Source organism: Acytostelium subglobosum (assembly GCF_000787575.1).
Source record: "Acytostelium subglobosum LB1 DNA, scaffold: scaffold5, whole genome shotgun sequence".
Taxonomy (NCBI): domain Eukaryota; phylum Evosea; class Eumycetozoa; order Acytosteliales; family Acytosteliaceae; genus Acytostelium; species Acytostelium subglobosum.
Genome location: NW_012236527.1, coordinates 664,270 through 686,998, shown reverse-complemented (window position 1 = coordinate 686,998; position 22,729 = coordinate 664,270). Strand labels below are relative to the sequence as shown.

The window sequence follows — 22,729 nt, the reverse complement described above, 5'->3', positions numbered from 1 at the left end:
GTTTGTTGAGTGTGATGCGTGCATAGGGCAACCACTTTATTCAGTTCCTTTGTCTTTGAATTCATTTATTCAACTTGTTCACACAAAAAAGAAAAGAAATAATAAGAATGATTATATATATATATATAGGTTATACATCTGTTAAAGTTTAAGTATATGTTTGATCATTTGCAAATAGATTGACCTTATACTTTAAAAGTTTTGCCAATAGAACCAATGAATCATTCATTGAAAACAACTACAGATAATTATTCAATCAAATAAGTATAATATATATTAATTTATTTAATTAAGAGAAAAATGACAACATTGACAACTTATAACCTACCTCATCATGTATTATCAAAGATAATTGGTTATAGTGTAAAGAACTTCTTTGCTATGACTAAATGGAAGTTGTCATTGTGTTTGGTGTGCAAGTTGTTTGCTAAACGTGTGTGGTCATTGATGACCATGCTCGATGGACGCTTGCTCACAAAGAGTGACTTTGGACAACACTTTACCAATCCCTTCTTCCCATACAAACAAGCAACAGGCCTCACTACATCACTAGAGCAGTTGAACACGTTGTTTAACATACATGCTGAGCACGTTGTGTCATTGCTCACACAATTGACACGCGTTGACGGGCCATCATACACTACGTTGATTGTCCCACTGCCCCATCACGAGAGTAGGATCAAGACGTTGTTTGGTGGCATCAAAGACAATCTGACCAAGTTGACACTGCGAACACCCACCGACAAGGCCGAGAGCCTGCCCACCCTGTTGGGATACATCAACAACATCAAGTTTCAAAATCTGTCCATCATCTCTATCTACTTTCTCGACGAGATTCAAGGACATGACAAGATCCTGACATTGTTTGATAACGCCAGTCCTACGCTCACCAAGTTGAGCTTCTTTTCAAACTTTAATACAAGACATATGAACTTGGAGGTGACCGAGCAGGTCAAACAGACAACGACCAAGTTCTTTGAAAGTTTGTTTGGAATCCTATCAAGAGAGCAGAACCATATTCAATCTATTCATTTCAGAGAACTATACTTGGGCAATTTGGTATCATTCTCTCGTGGACTATCAACATTGAAACATCTCGAGAAAATCAAGTTGATCACATTCTCATACTACACACAGATGGAAATCGATCACTTTAATGCATGCATCATCGACCTTGTCAAGTCCCGTGACCTCACCAGACTCACTCTGCCATTCCCAGTGGGTGCAGATCTTCTCTCGACACTCGTGGCCAAACCAAGTATCAACCGACTAAGAATGTCAGCGCTGGCCATGTCCAAGTTGTCAGACACTCTACACACATTTTTCTTGAGCTACAATACCTTGCCATCGGTGTTTACATTATTCCTTTCGATGAATTCAATGTGCAACCTGGTCTCTCTCAAACTTAACCAACATCATCTCTACTTGACCTCGGACAACTTTGATGCATTCCTCTTGTTCCTTCGAACCAACAAGTCATTGGCCAGTATTTTCCTTGGTGACTATGTATTGTACCTCTCGGACCAGGAGAAGAATTCAATCATACAAGTGATTGTTGGAGAAACAAACATTCAATCATTGCTTCTGTCAGTCGCCGACTCTGATGACCCAATGATAGAATTTTATGAGACAGAGATGGATGTTGCACTCAATATCAAAACCTGTTCAATCAAAGAGTACAATGACCTTGTACAAGTATTTGGTCATGTGGCTGACTGTCCCCAATCCAAAATGGACAATATCTACTTTACAGTGACCGACCAAAAGTCATTTGAACAAATAATGATTGATCGCAAGTTGGACTCTGGTGACTTTATTGGACAATATCATCAACATTCATGGACTTATAATTTCCACAGAATTCAATCAATCATATCAATTGATGATGATTTAAATAAATAAATAAATAAATATTTTGGGAAACGATAACACTTCTTTCTTCATTTCATTGTTCATTCAATTCACACAAATAGATACTCATACACATATACATATACATATACAATGAGTGACACTATTACTGTGCTACCTGACATTGTTCTGGCAAGGATCATACACTATAGTATGGTCAACTTCTTTGCGAGCTCCAAGTGGAGGCTATCACTGTGCTTGGTATGCAAGATGTTTGCCAGACGTGTTGCTAAACATCATCTTTGTATGCTCAACGGTCAAATGTTCAGCAGACCCGGAATGGGACAACACTTGGACAGTCCACACTTCCCCTATCGCTTCGCAACAGGTCTCAATGCCCAACTAGAACATATGGATGACCTGATCACCAACTACGAAGCACAACCCCAACAACTTGCGGTAATGCTGTCACGAATAACACGACTGGATGTATTCTCAATCGGTCCCGCACCAATCACAGAGTATGAGACAGAAGTAACAACATTGTTTGATGTCGTCAATAACACGCTACGCAAGTTGACATTGCGTTCCCCAGAAGACACTGATGAATCTCTGCCCACACTGCTAGAATACATCAATCGCAACCAATATCCACAACTATCAATCATCTCTATACACTTTCTCGATCACATTCAAGGACATGATCATATACTGTCGATGCTGGAGCACACCGCGCCAACTCTGACCAAGGTCAGCCTCTTTTCAACGTTCAACACGAGACACATCGAAATGGAGGTGTCGAACGAGTGCAAGGAGACCACCACAAAGTTCTTTGAGCGATTCTTTGGCATCCTGTCCAATGCGCCAAGTCACATTCACTCACTCCACATTAAGAAGCTGTACTTGGGCGACCTTAGACCATTCCTTCAAGGACTGTCCACAATGCAACACATCAAGAAACTCAAATTATTCACATTTCCATTCTACTCGTCGACAAAGATGGCCGAATTTAACGCTGGACTCATCGACTATGTAAAGTCTCGCGACATTCGCATACTCAGCACACCTTTTCCTGTGAGTGCAGACTTGCTCGCGACCATCTTTGCCAAGCCCAGTATCTTCCAGTTGCGCATGTCACCTCTGGTCATGTCCAAGGTGCCGTCAACACTCAGTAACCTATCCCTACGCAACGAGATCCCACCTGCAGCATTCACATCATTCATCACACTGAATCCAACATCCAACCTGGTGCGACTATTCCTGTTTGATCATCGACACTACCTGACCGCCGACAACTTTGATCAATTCCTCGACTTTGTTTGCACCAGCAAGTCATTGTCCAGTATATTCTTTGGCGACTACCTATTCCTCACGGATGATCAAAAGTCCAAATTGATTCCAGTGTTGGTGCGCGATACCAACCTACACTCGATACTAATTGGCATCACGGATCCAGATGATGTCGAGTTGGACCTTGAGCAGAACGATATTTTGGAGTCTCGCACTGCCAAGGAGTATGATGACCTTGTATTTCTGTTTGATCAATTGTCCTCTAATCCACAATCCAACGTTGACAATGTCCTATTTGAAATCACTGATCAAACGCAATTCGAAAAACTAATGATTGACAGACTTCCTGACACTGGTGACTTTGTCGGTCAATATCAAAAACATTCATGGTCCTACAACTTCCACAGAATCATCAAAGGGTCACATTAAACTGTCATAACAATCGTAATCTCCTACAATCCTACTACAACTTGTATTTGTATTATTGTATCTATTCCAGTCAATCAAAGATATCATATTCATAGAGTGTGTGATGGGTCATGTCGAGGATTCCAAAAAAGAACGTTCTGATCCATTTTTTGGGGGATTGAGGTTGGGATTTTGATGTTTTTTCAACTGCTGGAAATTTCATTTGAGCATTCTCCAATGACGTATCGGACCTTGATGTACCCACCATTAAAACCCTTGGCATGCACAAAACAACAACATCCCCACAATTGGATGTGATTGCCTCCCAATCCTCAATCTATCAACTGTTTTAGGATATTATTTACGATTTAATTTGGATTACTTAGAGTCTTCAACGCACCCACACTACTTTTCTTTACTCTCTTCCGACCGAACAAACCTGCTCCACTGCGACACGTGCTGCAACTCTAACAAGTTCACATTCATTCAAACATCTATCAAACTAAAATACCTTGTTGTACATTATACAAATATAATATTATTTATACATAACAAAATGCTCAGAGTTGCACTCTTGTTCACCATTTTCGTCTGTGTTGCCGTGGCCATCAACCACGAGAACAACAGACCAGTCGTCATTGACCACGGACTTTGGACCGAGGTGAAGAGCGGTTTCTACAACAAGAACCATCTTCCACCAATGGGTTTCAAGAGAGCCGCCCACCGCCAGAGATTCCCAGTCAGATCATTCTCCCTCGATGCTGTCCCAACCGCCTTTGACGCCCGTCAACAATGGCCACAATGTGAGACCATTGGCGCCATCCAAAACCAGGCTGAGTGTGGTTCATGCTGGGCCTTTGGTGCCATCGAGTCCATCTCTGACCGTTATTGCATCCAGAAGAACACTTCCATCCAGCTCTCCTTCCAGGACCTCGTCACCTGTGACACCTCCATGGACGGTTGCAACGGTGGTGATGCCTACTCTGCCTACAAGTGGGTCCAGAAGACCGGAGTTGTATCAGCTGAGTGCCAGCCATACACCATCCCAACCTGCCCACCAGCCCAACAGCCATGCCTCAACTTTGTTGACACCCCAGCCTGTGTCAAGAAGTGTGCCAACGACTCTCTCGACTACGAGTCTGACAAGCACCACGTCACCACTGTCTACTCTCTTCACCCAGCTGCCTCTGTCATCCAAACTGAGATCATGACCAACGGTCCAGTTGAGGCCTGTTTCACCGTTTACGAGGACTTTGTCGGATACAAGTCTGGTATCTACGTTCACACCACTGGCAAGGACCTCGGAGGTCACTGTGTCAAGATTATTGGATGGGGCGCCCAAAACGGCACTCCATACTGGATCGTCAACAACTCATGGACCACCTCCTGGGGCAACCAAGGACAGTTCTGGATCAAGATGGGCGTTGATGAATGCGGTATCGAAAGTGACGTGGTAGCCGGAATGATCTAGAAATGGTGTCTGGATTGCTAGATTTAGATTAAATCAATAAATTCCGATTAACTTCGTTAATCTCATTAACATATTATTCATTCAACCTTCGACTTTGACACCATTTCTAGATCATTCCGGCTACCCCGGTCGACTCTTTGCATTCTTATCATTAATTAATCCAGCCAGTTCTGCTGGCTGGCCCAGATACTAAAACCAACTATCATGACTATTGTCTGGCATCTACGTGCGCACCACAAATCGATCAAATTCTGGTTACACCCTTCAAGGTATGGCGAGGATATCGAGTTGGTGAAACAGGCACGCAATCATATCACATTCAATCATAATGAAGTACATGATTATTGCCAGGATGTATTCCGTCCATTGGTCAATGAGCACGATGTACTATATGGCGCCAAGAACAAACAACCTACCGATCCTGCCAAGTTGGAGCACTCACTCAACTTCCTCATTCAAGTGTACCAGCTCTATGGCAAGATTAAAAAACCGCCATCCAACGAGTATTTGGATATTGGACATGTTCACTGGAACAATCTTGACCATGTGAGCTTGGGAATGGCACAACTGTAAAGAGGATATGAAACATGAGTTGGTCATTCATTCTCTCCAAGTTATTACATTGACGACATTGATTGATTGATTGAGTGAGCGCGCGATACTAACCCTCGCCCGCCAATGATCACATCAGACTCATGTTTCATATCCTCTTTACAGTAGTGCCATTCCCAAGCTCATATTACTCTCCATTGTTGAGAGATGGTACTACGCTCCCAAGTGTGAAACCCAAGTCATTGGACAACATGGAGTACATCCAACTACACGGACACCATTGAGATGCTCGACTGCCGACCCACCCATGCTCAGGACATTCCTTGCAACATTTCCCGTTGCAGTAATCAATAATAATTGTTGTTATTGTCTGTTCTTTGTCGCTTGACTATGTTATTATCTGCTGGTGGCCTATCTTGATTGGTCTTTAGATACTGCCCACGTAGATACTTGATCCAAACATTGACCTCTGAGTATTTCTTGATGATTGGTTTTGGCAGCCCTTCCAGGAGGTATCGAATACATAACTCTGACCCAAGTGCTTTGTCACGGTCTTGAACGTTTACCACTGAGTCAAGAAGATATTCCTTGACCATCATCAGATCGATCGTTGTCCTGTTCATTACATCATCTGTCCCACTGTTGATTGGCGTACTTTTGACGATCAGTTCTGCAATAAATATCACCACATCCACAGGGTCGTCCCATCGAGAGATGCATAGTAAGAAACTGTGCACTAACTTCTTTCTGGAGAGCATTATATCCTCAGACCATCTTGAATATAGGTTCAATCATACTCCAAAAGGATTCTGAGGGAATCGACATTCCAACTACCTGATGTTGATCCTGCCGTTGTAAACTATCTTTTCATTCAAGCACCGATTGGACACTTTGGAGAGGAGTTGACCTCTACAATCCTGGAGGCAGCTTGCCGACTTGGAATGACAGAGGGTGTTCACTTGATCGACTCGCCCCATAAAGTGTTTGTCAATGTTCGATCCGACCCCTCCAACATGACCAGTCTACTCTTGGCAGCACTCCAACGCGGCCATCTCACAATCTGTCAGTATCTCATTGATCGTGGCGCACGATTGACCGACTGGTCGTGGATCGACAATATCTCAAATGTTGATGTGATGATAGAGATGCAACCACCAACAAACAAGAACAAAGAGGATGCATTCTACGAGGCATGTAGCGATGGAAACATCTCCATGGCAATGATCGAATGGCATTGTGTGTGTCCATGTCATGATAGTCCATGTGATTAGAAATGCTTTCAAAATCCAGACCTTGTTCATCTGGGTCTCTAATCGATGCATCCGGGTATGTTACAAGGAATGACCTGAGCATGTTGGGGTCGGCCATCAAGGCAACATGGGTGAGTATCTCGATGGTGTCTATTGGGTATAGGTTGTGAAGTTGGATGTACTCCATGATGTCCAATGACTTGGGATACACTCTATACAGCATAATATTGTGTCCAAGTGGCACCCCCCTTGATACAAGTCTGTGAAACGATCTGATGAGCACTCTTGACCGTCCAGAGTGCCAAATGTACAGATGGTTGCCAGTCCAAGCAGCAGACCAGGTCTCTTCTTGTCCAACGAGAGGAAGTATCGAATGAATGACTCCAAATGTGATTGTTGGTATGACTGGCGCACATTCATAAAGATGCCATCTTGACAAATGATACAGGAAGGTGTGGTTGCCAATCGTTCGTTCGTGGTGTAACCGAGAGGATGACAAAGACCTTGAGGAATATCATTCCAACATCATTGAGTACTGACTTGCATGCTTGGAATGGCGGTACATCCTTGCCATAGAACTGGTACACTTGAATGAGGAAGTTGAGTGAGTGCTCCAACTTGGCAGGATCGGTAGGTTGTTTGTTCTTGGTGCCATAGTACATTGTGCTCATTGACCAATGGACGGAATACATCCTGGCAAAATCATGTACTTCATTATGATTGAATGTGATATGATTGCGTGCCTGTTTCATCAACTCGATGTCCTCGCATCGCAACAATATATTGAAAGGTCTATTGAGTAGTTGATAGATCTTTGTTAGATAGCTTCCTTGCCCACAAAAATCATCACTATCATCGTCATCATCATATTCGTCGTCGTCGTCATCATTTTGATACAAGTATGATATCAATCGTTTGAGTATTGCAGCAATCTGTTGCCAATCCATCTGAGACTCTATTGCCGATAATATATATTCCCTTGATCTTTTTGTCCTCGCTGCCATTGTGCGCGCAGTCTCGAGTGGCAGAAGGTATTCAAACATCGCCAGTCGGCCGTGTTTAAGTGCGATCAGGTGATGGTCTTGTCCAAAATCATACTTGACTTTGCCTGGATGATCCTTTCTTTGTATAATCATGTAGTCATGATAGTTGGGTTTAAGTATGTCTGGGTTGTCTAGTGCCTGCTGCTTGAGCAACTTGTATAAGTCGAGCCGTCCACATTTGATGATTGAAGAGCATTGCGTATCTGTTGGTGTCGTGGACTCGTTTGAACACTGCATAGGGCATCAACTCGATGAGTATCTCCAAACTATTCTGTGACCAATGCATCTTGTGACCTCGCATCAGACGCTCCACAAACACATAGTGAAACTGTTTGTTGCGCAACATAATCATTGCAACATTAAGCTCGTTGTACTTGAATGTCTTCTGATATGGTATCTTGCTCACGTTGACAATCCTCTTTAGCAATGTCCTGTTGCTTAATACCTCAACAATGACATTGTCATGTCTCTGCTTCTGTGTGTTGTTGTTGTTGTTGCATGAGTCTCGGCAGTCACACTTTGGGAGACCCTTTAAGTACTTGTGACAAGTCATCATCAACATCACCATCTCTAGTCTGCATCATATTGATTGTTTGATTGAAAGAGATATTAAGGTATATTTTATCTGTACATGTTGTTCATTGATCATCCTTTGAAAATGAAAGAATGAACAACAAGAATGATTGGGAAATGGAATTGTTGCATTGATTAAGGTACTGTATCAATAATGTCAATCTCACACAGGAAAAGTTGTACGATACAATGATCAGGTATCAATCAAGATTGTTATTGTCTGTTCTCTGTCGTTTCACCTTGTCATCATCTGTTGGTGGCCAGTCTTGATTGGTCTCTTTATTGTGTCTACTCAGATACCATATCCAAACATTGATTTCAGTGTATCTCTTGATCGCTTGCTCTGACAGTCCATCCAAGAGGTATCGAATACATAGCTCCTGTAATCCAAACTCTTTATCATGGACCCACTGGTCGAGAAGGTATTCCTTGACCATCACCAGATCGATCGTATGCTTGACAAATATATCTTCTGGCCAATAGTTGTTGGTTGTTGGTGGACATTTGACGATCAGTTCTGTAATCAATGTAACCAGTTCGACAGGATCGCCCCTTGGAGTTTTCGAGATGCATTCAAGTACACAATCCACCAACATCTTTCGACAAAGTACCATCTCCTGAGACCATCTTGAATATATGTTCTTGGCCATTGTGATGTTGCCAATCATACACGCCGTGTAGAATATATTCACTTTGTCTTTGTCTGTTGGTGATTTCATTTCAATAATCGCATCAAGAGAGGAGATTGTGTCCACCATAGTCCAGTCTATATATGTGCCATTTTCAATGAGGTACTGACAGATTGAGAGATGACCTCTCTTGAAGGCTGCACGGAGCAGTTGGGTCATGCACAATGAGTCTGATCGAACATTGACAAATACTTGATTGGGCGAGTCGATCAAGTAATGAACACACTCGGTCATTCCAAGTGAGCAAGCCACTTCCAGGATAGACTTGGTCAAATTCTTTCCAAAGTCTCCAATCGGTGCTTGAGTGAGAAGATAGTGGACCACTGCCGGATCAACATCACAGTCATGGCGTGGATTGAATATAGATAACTTTAAGAACCTTTTAGAGTAAGATTCAAAGTGTCCCAAGGTCATATGATCCACTCGATGATAAAGGCAATTACATTTGGAATTCTCCAGGATTCCTAGTCTCTCACACTCGGCAAACAAGATTGATCGAATGGCATTGTGTGTGTCAATGTCATGATAATACAAATATGAAGAAATGTATCCAATGTCTATATGGTGTCTGGTCAATGCATCGGGGTATGTTTCGATGAAGGTCCTGAGCATGAGTGGGTCGGCAATCGAGGCAACATGTTGGAGCATCTCATAGGTGTCCATTGGGTAAAGGTGGTGAATTTGGACGTACTGAATGATGTCCATTGACCTGGGCTTAACACTTTGGAGCCTAATATAATTCCCAAGAGGTACACCTTTGTAACGAGCATTTGATACGATCTGATGAGATAATTCGACCATGTCCAGGGTGCCAAAGGTACAAATGGTTGCCAATCCAAGCAACAGACCACGTCTACTCTTGTCCAAGGTGAGGAAGTATAGAACGAATGACTCCAATTGTGATCGATGGTATGACTCGCGCACATTCAAAAAGATGCCCTTCCTGACATATGATACCGGTAGAAGAGGTTGCTGATTTCTCGATCTCTGTGTGACCGAGAGGATGGCAAATACCTTGAGGAATATCACTCCCACATCATTGAGCACCCACTTGCATGATTGGAATGACTCGTTGGATGGTGGAACATCCTTGCCGTAGAGCTGGTACACTTGAATGAGGAAGTTGAGTGATTGCTCCAACTTAGCTGGTTGCGTAGGTGATAGGTTGTTCTTGGGGCCATAAAGTACATCTTGTTCGCCGATCAATGGACGGAATACATCCTCGCAATAATCATGGACATCATCATGATTGAATTCGATATGATTATGATCGACTGCCTGTTTCACCAACTCAATGTCCTGGCAACGCAACAATACCTTGAAGGGTCTATTCAGAAGTTGACTTATAAATGGCATGCCAGCTTTATCCAAGAATTTTATCAAATGTTTGAGTATCCATCTGTTGCCAATCGATATAATGCTCAAACACAGTACTATGTATCCTACCTGTGAATGAGCGTTCATTCTCGAGTGGTAAAAGGTATTCAAACATCTCACGCCGGCCCAATGACAGTGCAGTCTTGAGATGGTCATATCGATTATCGCCTTGGAAATCATTCTCAAACAAATGATAGTGTATGTCTTTGTTGTCGTCTGCCTGCTTCTCAAGTAACCTGTAAACATCGAGTCGTCCGTATCGGGACGCGAGCTGCATCATTCGCTGATGATGATAGAGCATTGTGTATCTGTATGCGTTGTGGACATGTTTGAATACTGCAATGGGCATCAACTCGATGAGCTTCTCCAAACTATTCTGTGTCCAATGCATCTTGTGATCTCGCATCAGACGCTCCACAAACACATAGTGAAATTGTTTGTTGCGCAACATAATCATGGCATCTTCGAGCTCATTGTATTTGTATGTCTTACTATATGGTATCTTGCCAACTTTAACAATCATATTCAACAATGTCCTGTTGAACAATACATGAGCAATGAAATTGTCATGCCTCTGCTTGTCCTCACTGCTATTGTTGTTGTTGCACGAGCCTCGACAGTCACACTTTGGGAGTAACGCCTTAAGTGCATGTGACAAGCCATCGTCACCATCTGTAGTATGTATCATTTTGTTTGTTTGTTTGTTTGTTTGTTTGATTGATTGATTGAATGAGATATTAAGGTAATTCAATTGAATTGAAAAATGAATGGTTGAATGGAGTGTTTGACATTCTCAAACCAATAACAAACACTGAAACAAACAAAAGAATGAATGAATTCTTGGAAAGTTGATGGTTGTACAACGCACCATTGTTGTTGGTTGTTGGTGGACATTTGACGATCAGTCCTGCAATGTAGGCCACAAAGTAGACAGGGTCGGCCCATCGAGTGATACTTTGTTTGGCATAGTCGGCCAACTTCTTTCGACAGAGCACCATATCCTGAGACCTTCTTGAATATAGGTTCATTGCCATCGAGGTGTTGCTATTGTTACATGCCTCGTAGAATATAGCCTCTTTATCATTGTTTGTTGGTCTTTGCATTTCAATAATCGCATCAACAGAGGAGATATTGCCGGCCCATGACCAGTCGAATCGTTCGCCACGATCAATGAGATACTGACAGATTGTGAGATGACCGCGTTGGAGTGCTGCCAAGAGTAGTCTGGTCATGCATGAAGGGTTGGATCGGACATTGACAAACACTTGATTGGGCAACTCGATCAAGTGAACACCCTCTGTCATTCCAAGTCGGCAAGCTGCCTCCAGGATTGTAGAGGTCAACTCCGTTCCGAAGTCTCCAATCGGTGCTTGAGTGAGAAGATAGTTTACCACGGCCGGATCAACATCCAACTCAAAAGGTAGTTCGAATGTCGATTCCCTCAGAATACTGTTGGAGTATGATTGAACGGTCATCTCATCCACTCGAAGAATAAGACAATCACTCTCATCATCTTCCAAACAACGTAATCGCTCACACTCGGCCAACAAGATTGATCGAATGGCATTGTGTGTGTCCATATCATGCCTCATCATTCTCTTGGATATGATATCAACGTTCAGATATTCTTCGTCATCTGGGTTTGTCTGTCCGAACAGTGCATCAGGGTATGTTACAAGGAATGACTTGAGCATGTTGGGGTCGGCCATCAAGGCAACATGAGTGAGTATCTCGATGGTCTCCATTGGGTACAGGTTGTGAAGTTGGATGTACTCCATGATGTCCAATGACCTGGGGCTCACACTTTGGAGCCTAATATCATGTCCAAGAGGCAGACCTCCTTCTTTTGAAACGATCTGATGAGCAATCTTGACCATGTCCAATGTGCCAAATGTACAGATGGTTGCCAGTCCAAGCAGCAGACCAGGTCTCTTCTTGTCCAACGAGAGGAAGTATCGAATGAATGACTCCAAATGTGATTGTTGGTATGACTGGCGCACATTCAAAAAGATGCCCTTCCTGACGAATGATACCGGCAGTAGAGGTGGCTTATCAATCGTTCTTGGTGTAGCCGAGAGGAAGGCAAAGACCTTGAGGAATATCATGCCCACATTGAGTACTGACTTGTATGCTTGTAATGACTCGTTGGATGGCGGTTTTTTAATCTTGCCATAGAGCTGGTACACTTGAATGAGGAAGTTGAGTGAGTGCTCCAACTTGGCAGAATCGGTAGGTTGTTTGTTCTTGGCGCCATAGAGTACATCATCTTGCTCGTCGACCAATGGACGGAATACATCCTCGCAATAATCATGTACATCATTATGATTGAATGTGATATGATTGCATGCCAGTTTCATCAACTCGATGTCCTCGCAACGCAACAACAACTTGAAGGGTTTATACATAAGTTGATCGATTGTGGCATGCATCCTGACAATCATCATAATCATAGAAATCGATCTCATCATAATACAAGAATGATATCAATCGTTTGAGTATTGATGTCATCTGTTGCCAATCCATCTTATTCTCCTCCACTGTTTCTCTTTTTCCTCGCATAAATGTCATGTACCCTTGCAGTCATTGTGCGAATAGACTCGAGTGCGCAACATAATCATGGCAACATTAAGCTCGTTGTACTTGAATGTCTTCTGATATGGTATCTTGCTCACGTTGACAATCCTCTTTAGCAATTTCCTGTTGCTTAATACCTCAACAATGACATTGTCATGTCTCTGCTTCTGTGTGTTGTTGTTGCATGAGCCTCGACAGTCACACTTGGGAGAAACGCCTTAAGTACTTGTGACATGACATCATGACCTACTGTAGTCTGTATCATATTGTATATATATAGGATTATCTTTACTTTTCCATTAGTGATCTTTCTTTTGAAAATGAACACAAGCCTCGCTCTAACAATGATCACTAATGGAAAAGCAGTTGGTGAGTGACGAGTTTATCAACCAAAGTCCAGCTGACATATATATATATACTCACGATTGTAAGAAGATGTTTAGATTCTATTGTTGTTCAGAATATATCAACTTGTCGAATTATTTCCAACTGACTTCAACTCATGATGGAGTAGGTTGATTATTAATAACAAGACCTTTTAAGTTAAGGGAATAGTATCCCCATTTATCCATGGAGCAATCTGAAGTGAGTGGATGTCTCCTTCAACATATTTATTTATTAAAATACAAATGATAATGTATGAGTGTATTGTAAATTCGGAATGATGTTGTTCAACTCGTTTGAGTCTGTTGTGAGAAATAACATTTGCATTCCTCCAGCCAACAACAGAATATTATTGATTGAATGTCCTTTTTTGGTTAGGGTCTGCCCATGGCCTTAAAGGGTGACCCTTTACTCAATCAAACCATTTTGATAGTGGTGTTCCTTTAGCCAATGGGATGTATCATTACTTAAATCTCAACCCTTGGGTACATGTAATATCAAGGTACTCAAAATTGATCAGTTTCATACTTTGGAGCTTTTGAATCATCCAATCAGCAATTGATATTCTTTATTAAGAAGGTTGAAACATGATCTGAGGCGGACACCGATGATGCATAATTCGGCAACATCAAACAACGAGTCAAATAATAAAAGATTGAACCAACTTATTCTGTTCCACTCACAAGACTCTAATTGTCAAAAGACACTTACACACAAAATATCGTATTTTGGTTGGACTTGTTGATCTTGGCATTAATGGCTATGATAACAGATCTCAAAAAAAAGAAGCCCCAAAAACCACACGTAAAAACAACCCTTGTTTTTGACACTTGGGGCTTTGGAATTGAATGGACCTCAGTCAATCACACTGACCTGTTTCAAATGTGCTCGCCCATTGACCACAGCCACACACATTGTGGTGGTGTTATAAACACTCTTAATCCTTGGTCAATACTTAGATTGACTGTATGATTGAATAAAGGAGCTGCCAGTTTGATTGACTGAGAGATGCTCCATGGTTTACACCTGTTCATTCCCCTCTACCACACCTTTATAAATGACCATTCATTCAGTGTTCAACTTCATCATCAGTTGAGTTATCATTCATTCAATCAAACTTGTAAGTAATAATAATAATAATATAAACATCATATTCCACATCAATATTATAATACATATTACTTTACAATCATGTAAGTCTTGACAACACTTACCTTTCCATAAACATCATACTTTGCCTCTGGGCCTTGGACTCGGATGAGTCATCCCCCATTCACAGTCCATTCATTCTTCGAATGATTATCAGACACCAAAGTCCCAAAGTTATATTAAGATTGTGACTATGACGCTTTGTTTAGTATTACCGATGTCGACCTAAAATCGACTGTTTTGGAAATACCTGTTGTCAATACTACTGTGCTACACATAATCAAACAAGGTCTATCACTCGCCAATCACACACAAATATTTGGGCCTGAAAAACATGCATCATTCTCTCTCCATTTCAGCTTTAACATCGAACCATCATGATGGTTTGGTGGGTTACCAGGCTAACATGGGGGGCAGAGTGCAGTTCTCGTTCTTTCACCACCCACACCACCTTGCATTATCACGATCCCAAAGAGCTACCTCTTTCAACATCACTATGACAACATACTATGTCTTTTCGATTCATCTTGCCAGAGTGCCACCATCCTGATGTTGATGATGTGGATGCGGGACCTGGCCTATCACTCGCCCTTCACACCGGGACATCGATGCACCTTCCTTCCTTCCCTCTTTCTCTCACACGCTAGGACGTGGCAGTCGAATACCATCAAACACACATACACCCATTCCAACCTTATGCAGTAATCGATACGACGACAATTGATGACCCCGGCCACAAGTGGTCCATCTCATCGACACCCGGGGGTCGTTGAACCCTGGATTAAAAGCAACATCATCATCATCACCTACCACTATTGTTTATAAATACTCTGAGGAGGGAGGGCAAGTGTGACCGAATTACCAAACCTTGTCGTCAATTGTTGTACATATACATACTTTGATAGCATCAACCAAGTTCAAACGTACACATCAATCAGATTGTCTATAATTAGTCGTAGAGTTGTAGTTAGGTCGACCAAGCCTACAATCATTATTTATCTACTCTCCAATCATACATATATACATACATATAGCCAGTCATCACAACAATCCAAACCCCTTTTATATATTTGTATACTGGACAATCATCATCAAGATCACACACACTCAACTATCAATCAGTTCAGTCAATCAATCAATCAGTCCACCACACACCAACCAACCACACACGTTCTCGCAACACATAACACTCATTCCGCAGACGTCTGATCGGATACACCACCCTATTTATCATTCCTGTCTCTTGTCTTATATCATAATAATCCAACCATTTCTATTCATTCAATCAATCAATCAATCAAACAACCAAACAACCAAACATTCCAACTTTATTTCCATATTTGTCCATTCATTCAATCCATCTATCAATTATTATTATTCAAGTTAAAAAGAGTAGTATTATTTATTATTATATATACACCAAACAACAACAATGCCAGTTGTATCTAGATCTAAATCAAGAAGGTCCAAGTCCTCCAACAATATTGGTACAGAGAATAGTGGAAATCAAAGTACTGGTCATCATCATACATCATTCTTTAGTCATATATTCGATAGTTTATTCCACGCGATCAAATCATCCAATCGCCATTCATCTTCAACAGACAAGTGCAACCAAGCCAATCAATCACCAAACGCCAACAACACTATCCGTCAACAACGACCAAAGTACCAATCAAGAATGAGCAAGCTTATGTTAGTCAACCACAACAATCACAACAACTCAACCAATAGCAATGGAAAGTCTCGCAAGTTTGAGGGCGTGTTCCCTCTGACCAACCTGCCCGAAGAGTTGATCATCCGCATTTCACAGAGCTTCAACTTGGACATGATCTATAACCTTAGTCTGGTGTCTCGCGACATGTACCGTCTGGTGCAGGATGTCGGTCTTTGGAAGTTCAATGTCGAGAAGCAATGGATGCCACAAGCCAACAAGATGTCCCTGCTGGCGCAGGAGGGTCTGACAGATTTCTCCTGGAAGAATTATTATCATCTTAGAGAGATCACATCCGGCAAGGGAGTTGTCTCGGCAATATCCCTTCGCATTAAGGGTCCTGGCCCATCAGCAAGATATCAACACACTGGAACAGTTGTTGGATCATCGATTTATTATATTGGAGGCCAAGAGACTCAGCTGAGACGTTTCAGCGATATATTCCGTTACGACACAGAGACACATAGATTCCACAGAGTTCACGTCAATGGAGGCAAGGTACCCAAGTTTGCCCGTCACACTTCAGTGTCCGTTGGCAATAAGATATATGTGTTTGGTGGATTCGATGGCTCTGGTGTCTACTTTGACCTCTCAATCTTTGACACTGAGACCTTCTCCTGGACCAGCCCAGTCGTTCACGGCAAGCCACCCCGCTCGCGTACCAACCACGCTTCAGCAGTCATTGGCAGCAAACTCTATGTATTTGGCGGCATCAACCGAGATTCCCGCTGGGAGCTGCAAGACCTGGACGAGTTCTACGTGTTTGATACACAGACAATGACCTGGAGTGAGGTCGAGGCCAAGGGCGACCTTCCATCATCCCGTTGTGGCCACCGTCTGGTCACAGTCGGTACCAAGCTCTACATGTTTGGAGGTGGTGCTGGCGACTCTTGGAAGGAGCGATTCAATGACATTCACATCTTTGACACGATCACCTCAGAGTGGCGCCACGTCCCATCCAACCAACTGGTCCAAGTCTGTACATTCAGCTGTGTTTTCCTCATTGGTCACTTGGTTGGAGTGTTTGGCGGCCAGCATCTGATCAAGGGCAAGGTCACCAAGAAGCTCTACTTCTTTGACACTATCTCTGAGACCTGGAGCAAGCAAGTCTTCCATCATGGAGTTCCAAGCCCACGCGACATGGCTAGTGCAGATGTCGTCGGCGACAAAGTCTACATGTTTGGAGGTTATGATGGTCGTGCCATGGATGATCTCACCGTAATGTCCTTCTCAACCGAACTCAGGACATTATTACAACACTTTAAACCTCTTACCAACATCAACCAACATTCAAAGTTGGAGATAGGTGTATCAGCTCAATAAATATTTAGAATATATTTATATCCAATCAATCAATCTATCAATTAAATAATCATTGATTGAGGGTGGGGTGGATTGATGGATTGATCGATCATATATCTAGGACCAAGATGAACTACAACTGAGTGATTATTGAATATTTATTGATGGATTGACCATAACATAATCATGTAGGAATGGATTGTTTGATGATCGGATTGGAGATAGTATTAACAATTTACTCAGAAGTTGCCTATCAGTTAAGAATTCCATGTATTCATCTTTGTATTCCAATACTTTATCTATAAATCTCTTTGTTGTAATCATTGAGTATACTATTGAATCAGGAGGTTGATATCTACCCTCTCCAATACTATCCATTAGATCTGCGTAGAAATGTGCTATATCATCATTGAATAATAGAGTCAAGTTATCAATCAACTCTTTTCTTGTTATCTTATTAAATCTATATTTGAAACATAATACATTCAATATTTCTACTATAAATTGTTTGTTTACTCTAACACCAACATAAGCCAAATCAATCTGTTCCTGTAATGTCGGTTTTCCTTTATGATCATTTGGTTTCCGTGGTAGTATTAGCTCCATATTATTATTATTATTCTACCTTTTAGACAATGAATTATTTGATTAAATGAATATACGTCCAAATTAGGTTAATACGATACTTGAAGAAGTTGATTGGTTTTGGGTTAGGTTGATGGGTAACTGATCGGAAAATGATAATCACAATGGACATGTATCGGAATATGATAATGCCGAAGTATATGTATTAACTGTCTTGTCCTTGGACAACATATTATTATTTAAATTATATTAAATTGGTTATATTGAGTATGTGGATGGGTGAAACTTGATCAGATTCACACAAAGAAACACAAACACACGCGAATATGATCAGGTGATCAAGTTCACACTCACCCCATGATGAGTTATTGTTATACACCAATACACGCATCAACCTCAACAAACAACATATAAACCCATGACACACATAACACAGATAAGATATACGTATATTTGATTGATTGATTGATTGGATTTCATTTGCAGTGGCACTCAAGGTTGTTGTTGGAGCTAATTCGGGAAGTGAGGAGAGTGAGGAGTGAGCAGGGTGATGGATGGATGAATGATAGGCAAAGGGCACACGCACGCACATGTCACACTACCAGACACATATCATCATCAATGCATTTGCTTGCCGCACAGGGACATCGCATCGCATCGCATCGGTTCCCAATCAACCAACTAACCAACCCTAACTAACCAACAACCATTAGTCCATCCATCCATCCATCCATGCATCCCCGGTTAATGATGATGATGATGATGATATTCATTATTAGTTATTGTTAATTGTTACTTTGCTGGGCATCTTTATTGACACCAAGTGTAACTGAATCAATCAGTGTGATCAACTCTATTGTTCCAATCTATTATACATACCTACCTTTAGTAATCTAATACTTGACGAAGTAGTAGTATTACCATACCCAACTCAAGGGTCACTCGTTCAATCTACCATCCATCCATCCATCCAACACCAAGATACATCATCAATCAATCAATTAATCAATCAATCAATCAAACTCATCAACACAACAATCAAGTAGCGATGATGGCTTCGTCTACAAAGACAATTAGCTCTGGATCATTCGTCAACAATAATAGAAGATTGTTGAGAGCTGATACCAGAGACAGTGTAATGCATACCTATCACGACGAGGAGAAACAAGGTCTTGTGGAACATGTCAACTTCTTACTTAGGAAAGATCAAAGACTGTCCACAATCATACCAATCGATCCACAATCAGACTCAATATTCGCCTCACTAGCAGATGGTGTAATATTATGGTATGTTTCATGATCAGTCAATCAATCAATCATCACATGGAATCATTCCACTAACTCATCCACCCATTTTAGTAAACTTATAAATGCTATTAGACCTGGAGTGATCAATGAGAAGGATATTAAGTTATCCAACAAGTTGAACATCTTTGAAAAGAATGTCAACTTGGATATATGTCTAAAGTCTGCCAGGACAATTGGATGTTATGTGATCAATATTGGTCCAACTGATTTCCATGAAGGAAAGGTAAGGAACCATTCCATGTCCATCAATCAATCACACATAACTAACCATCTCCAATCAATCAATCATTCAATATTAACAGAGACATTTAATATTGTCAATACTTTGGCAATTGGTAAAGTTGGACTTGTTGAACAAGGTGTCAAGACTGGCCTCGAGGGTCAAGGCTGAGATACTGGATTTGGGTGCGATGGATAATGTTGATGAAATGGTACCCGACGAGATATTGATAAGATGGGTCAATCATCACTTGGCCAATGCAAAGTCTGATCGTCGTGTGTCCAACTTTGCATCGGACATTCGTGATTCAGAAGTGTACATTATACTATTCAATCAACTTGCACCAAAGACATGTACGTTGGATGCACTCAATGAGCCAGACCTGTCCAAGCGCGCCACAATGTTCCTCGAGTCTGCTGCCAAGATTCAATGTCGAAAGTTCATCACTACTGATGACATTGTCAATGCCAATGGTCGTCTAAACATCGCATTCATAGCATATGTGTTCAACAAGTTCAATCAACTGGCTGATGAGGAACCAGTCATACCATCCGAGGTGATCAAGAGTGCCGACGAGAAGATCGCCGCCAACACTGCCACCATCGTTCAGATTGAGAGCGCCATCCAATTGTACCAGAGTCGTGCCCATGAGAGCAAGGAGAAGATTGATCAGATGCGTCGTAGGATCAACACGGTCAAGGTTGAGAACTTGAACATCCAAGAGAAGTTTGAGGACAAGGCCAAGGACTATGCACATCAGTGGGACCAGCAACGTTCGACCTACACAGTTCAGGTGAAACAGCTGGAGGAGGAGCTGACCGTGCTCCAGACCGAGGCTCCAATGACCGAAGAGCAGTTGCAGGAAGAATATGAGAAGGAGGCTGTCATCATCAAGCAGTTGGAACATGAGGCTATTGGACTATCGATGAACTTGGCTCAGATAAAGGGTCAGGTACAAGTTGCCGAGTCTGACAGAAAGGAGTGCGAGGTCAAGTTGGACAGTGCCAAAGTGGACTTGGAGCGCGAGATGTCTGTGTTGCAGGTAGAGATGGATGCTGTCAAGGCCAGGCTGGACGCCACTGGAATCACCGATGCCAAGAGGAAGCTAGAGCAGGCCAAGGCCGAGACCAAGCAGCTGAGTGTCAACATTGAGGGATTGAAGAAGGAGGAGAAGGTGTTGATGCACAAGCTGTACGATGCCCGCGATGACAAGAATAGGATAGAGAGTGCAAGACGCATGATCCAGGATCAACTGAACGCTGCCAAGGAGAACACAGACCGAGTGGTACGCACAAGGATTGACACTGAGCGCGGTATCGATAGTGCCACGAGAAATGTAAAGGAGCTAAAGATGGAGGTGGATCGATTCAAAAACGACACTGTCTACATCAAGAAACAGACCGAGGTCATCAAGGTCGAGACCAATGATGTCGAAGAGCATCTAGACACTTTGCGACGCGAGAAGAAGAGGTTGGAGATCAAACGTGAAGAGATCACCGAGGAGTTGAGCGAGAGGAAGCTGGACCTGGACATTACAATCACCGAGAAGAAGGAGTCTGTCAAGGCACTGCAGGGTGAACATCGCGAGGCATTGGGCAAGCTAAAGAGAGACTTTGATCGTGACAAGAATGAACTCTATGATGAGCGTGCCGAGATGAAGGTTGAGATGTTAAAGGCTACGACAGAGTTGGTCCGTGAAGCTTATGCCACCGAGAACGTACAGAGAGAGGTGGAGGTCATGGCTCAACACAACAGGTCATACACACTTGACATCCATATGGAGGGCATCGAGCGACAGGTCACTGAGGAGAAGATTGAACGCACGGCCAAGGAGAAGACCCGTACTCTGGAGCAAGTCGAGCTGGAGAAGCAACTCAATCAAGAGTTAGAGAAGGCCAATCAACAACTGATCGACAGAAAGCAGAGACTGAGAAAGAGTCTGGAGCAGGCCAGTATAGAGTTGTTGGCACAAGATCGCCAGACAGTGCGACTGGACTCTGCCAATGATGAGTTGCGTTCAGGCATCGAGGACACACAGACCGAGGGCAAGAGAGTGATGATCAGAATGATCGAGGAAGAGGCAGAGCTGGACAACAAAAAGTCGGAGCTCAGTGAGGAGAAGAGGAGATTGAAAGGTGTCGAGGCTACAATGTATGATAAGCAGAAGCAGGCGATTGAGACTGTCGATGTCAAGTATGGCCGAGAGATGCTAAAGTTGAACGCGATCGAGTCAATCAAGAGCAAGGAGCTTGGCAACATTGATCAACAGGTGGCACAGATGGGCGCCAAGCAACTACGTCTGGAGAGTCGTCTGGAGCGCACAAGAGCTGAGCGCAAGACCGAGCAAGAGTTGTTGGATCATTCATTGTCAGAGCGTGGCACTGCCGAGGAGAAGAAGAGAGAGTTGGAGCGCAAATTGATGGCTGCCATGGTGATGATTGAAGATGCTTCAAAGGAGAAGGATGGAGCTAACTTAGAGATGGAGGTCACTTCGATGAAGCTGAAGAAGGTCAAGGATGGCGCATCGGTCGAGAGCAAGAGAGCACATAGTATGCTGGCCACAAAGAAGGAGATGGAACAACGTCTGGCTCGTGTGGCAAAGGAGATTGCCGATAAGGAGTCCGAGGTGGAGGTATGGCGCGAGGAGCAGGAAGACAAGTCACGCGCCGAGATTGAAAGTGTGCGAGGTGTGTTGGCCAAGGACACCAAGAAGCGTCTATCACAGATTGAACAAGAGTTGAGTGAACAAGAAGAGAACCTGATGAAGAAGAAGGAGGCCAAGATAACAAGTATCAGCAACAACAATGCAAAGTTATTCAAGGACATTGTGAGAATGGGAGAGAAGAAGGAAGGTTCAGTCACTGAACAAGAGCCATCAACAATGTCATTCTGTCTAGGTTCATCGAATGGTATGATGATGGAGTAGTTCCAATCACCCGATCACTCAACCAATAAACTTAAGTTTGTTATATCATCCAATGAATGGGCT

The 22,729-nt window shown here is 42.5% G+C and overlaps 6 protein-coding genes across 6 annotated transcripts; 5 read left to right on the top strand and 1 right to left on the bottom strand.

Moving 5' to 3' along the window:
• Window positions 1-300: 300 nt before the first annotated feature.
• On the top strand, window positions 301-1,893 carry SAMD00019534_030430 (hypothetical protein; the record flags this gene model as incomplete). The annotated part of the gene is made up of 1 exon (XM_012901176.1): window positions 301-1,893. A coding segment is annotated over one exon (1,593 nt), but the record flags the coding sequence as incomplete, so codon positions are not given.
• A 171-nt stretch (window positions 1,894-2,064) lies between these two features.
• Window positions 2,065-3,570, top strand: SAMD00019534_030420 (hypothetical protein; the record flags this gene model as incomplete). The annotated part of the gene is made up of 2 exons (XM_012901175.1): window positions 2,065-3,365; window positions 3,483-3,570. The coding sequence occupies 2 exons, from the start codon at window positions 2,065-2,067 to the stop codon at window positions 3,568-3,570; spliced, it is 1,389 nt and encodes a 462-aa protein (XP_012756629.1).
• Window positions 3,571-4,105: 535 nt separating this feature from the next.
• On the top strand, window positions 4,106-5,020 carry SAMD00019534_030410 (hypothetical protein; the record flags this gene model as incomplete). The annotated part of the gene is made up of 1 exon (XM_012901174.1): window positions 4,106-5,020. The coding sequence occupies one exon, from the start codon at window positions 4,106-4,108 to the stop codon at window positions 5,018-5,020; it is 915 nt and encodes a 304-aa protein (XP_012756628.1).
• A 4,450-nt stretch (window positions 5,021-9,470) lies between these two features.
• On the bottom strand, window positions 9,471-12,909 carry SAMD00019534_030400 (hypothetical protein; the record flags this gene model as incomplete). The annotated part of the gene is made up of 4 exons (XM_012901173.1): window positions 9,471-9,496; window positions 9,571-10,488; window positions 10,574-11,176; window positions 11,304-12,909. 4 exons carry the CDS (start codon window positions 12,907-12,909, stop codon window positions 9,471-9,473), a joined length of 3,153 nt encoding a protein of 1,050 aa, XP_012756627.1.
• A 3,134-nt stretch (window positions 12,910-16,043) lies between these two features.
• Window positions 16,044-17,630, top strand: SAMD00019534_030390 (hypothetical protein; the record flags this gene model as incomplete). Its single annotated transcript, XM_012901172.1, has 1 exon — window positions 16,044-17,630. A coding segment is annotated over one exon (1,587 nt), but the record flags the coding sequence as incomplete, so codon positions are not given.
• Window positions 17,631-19,260: 1,630 nt separating this feature from the next.
• SAMD00019534_030380 (hypothetical protein) lies at window positions 19,261-22,666 on the top strand (the record flags this gene model as incomplete). The annotated part of the gene is made up of 3 exons (XM_012901171.1): window positions 19,261-19,499; window positions 19,572-19,743; window positions 19,823-22,666. 3 exons carry the CDS (start codon window positions 19,261-19,263, stop codon window positions 22,664-22,666), a joined length of 3,255 nt encoding a protein of 1,084 aa, XP_012756625.1.
• Window positions 22,667-22,729: the final 63 nt, after the last annotated feature.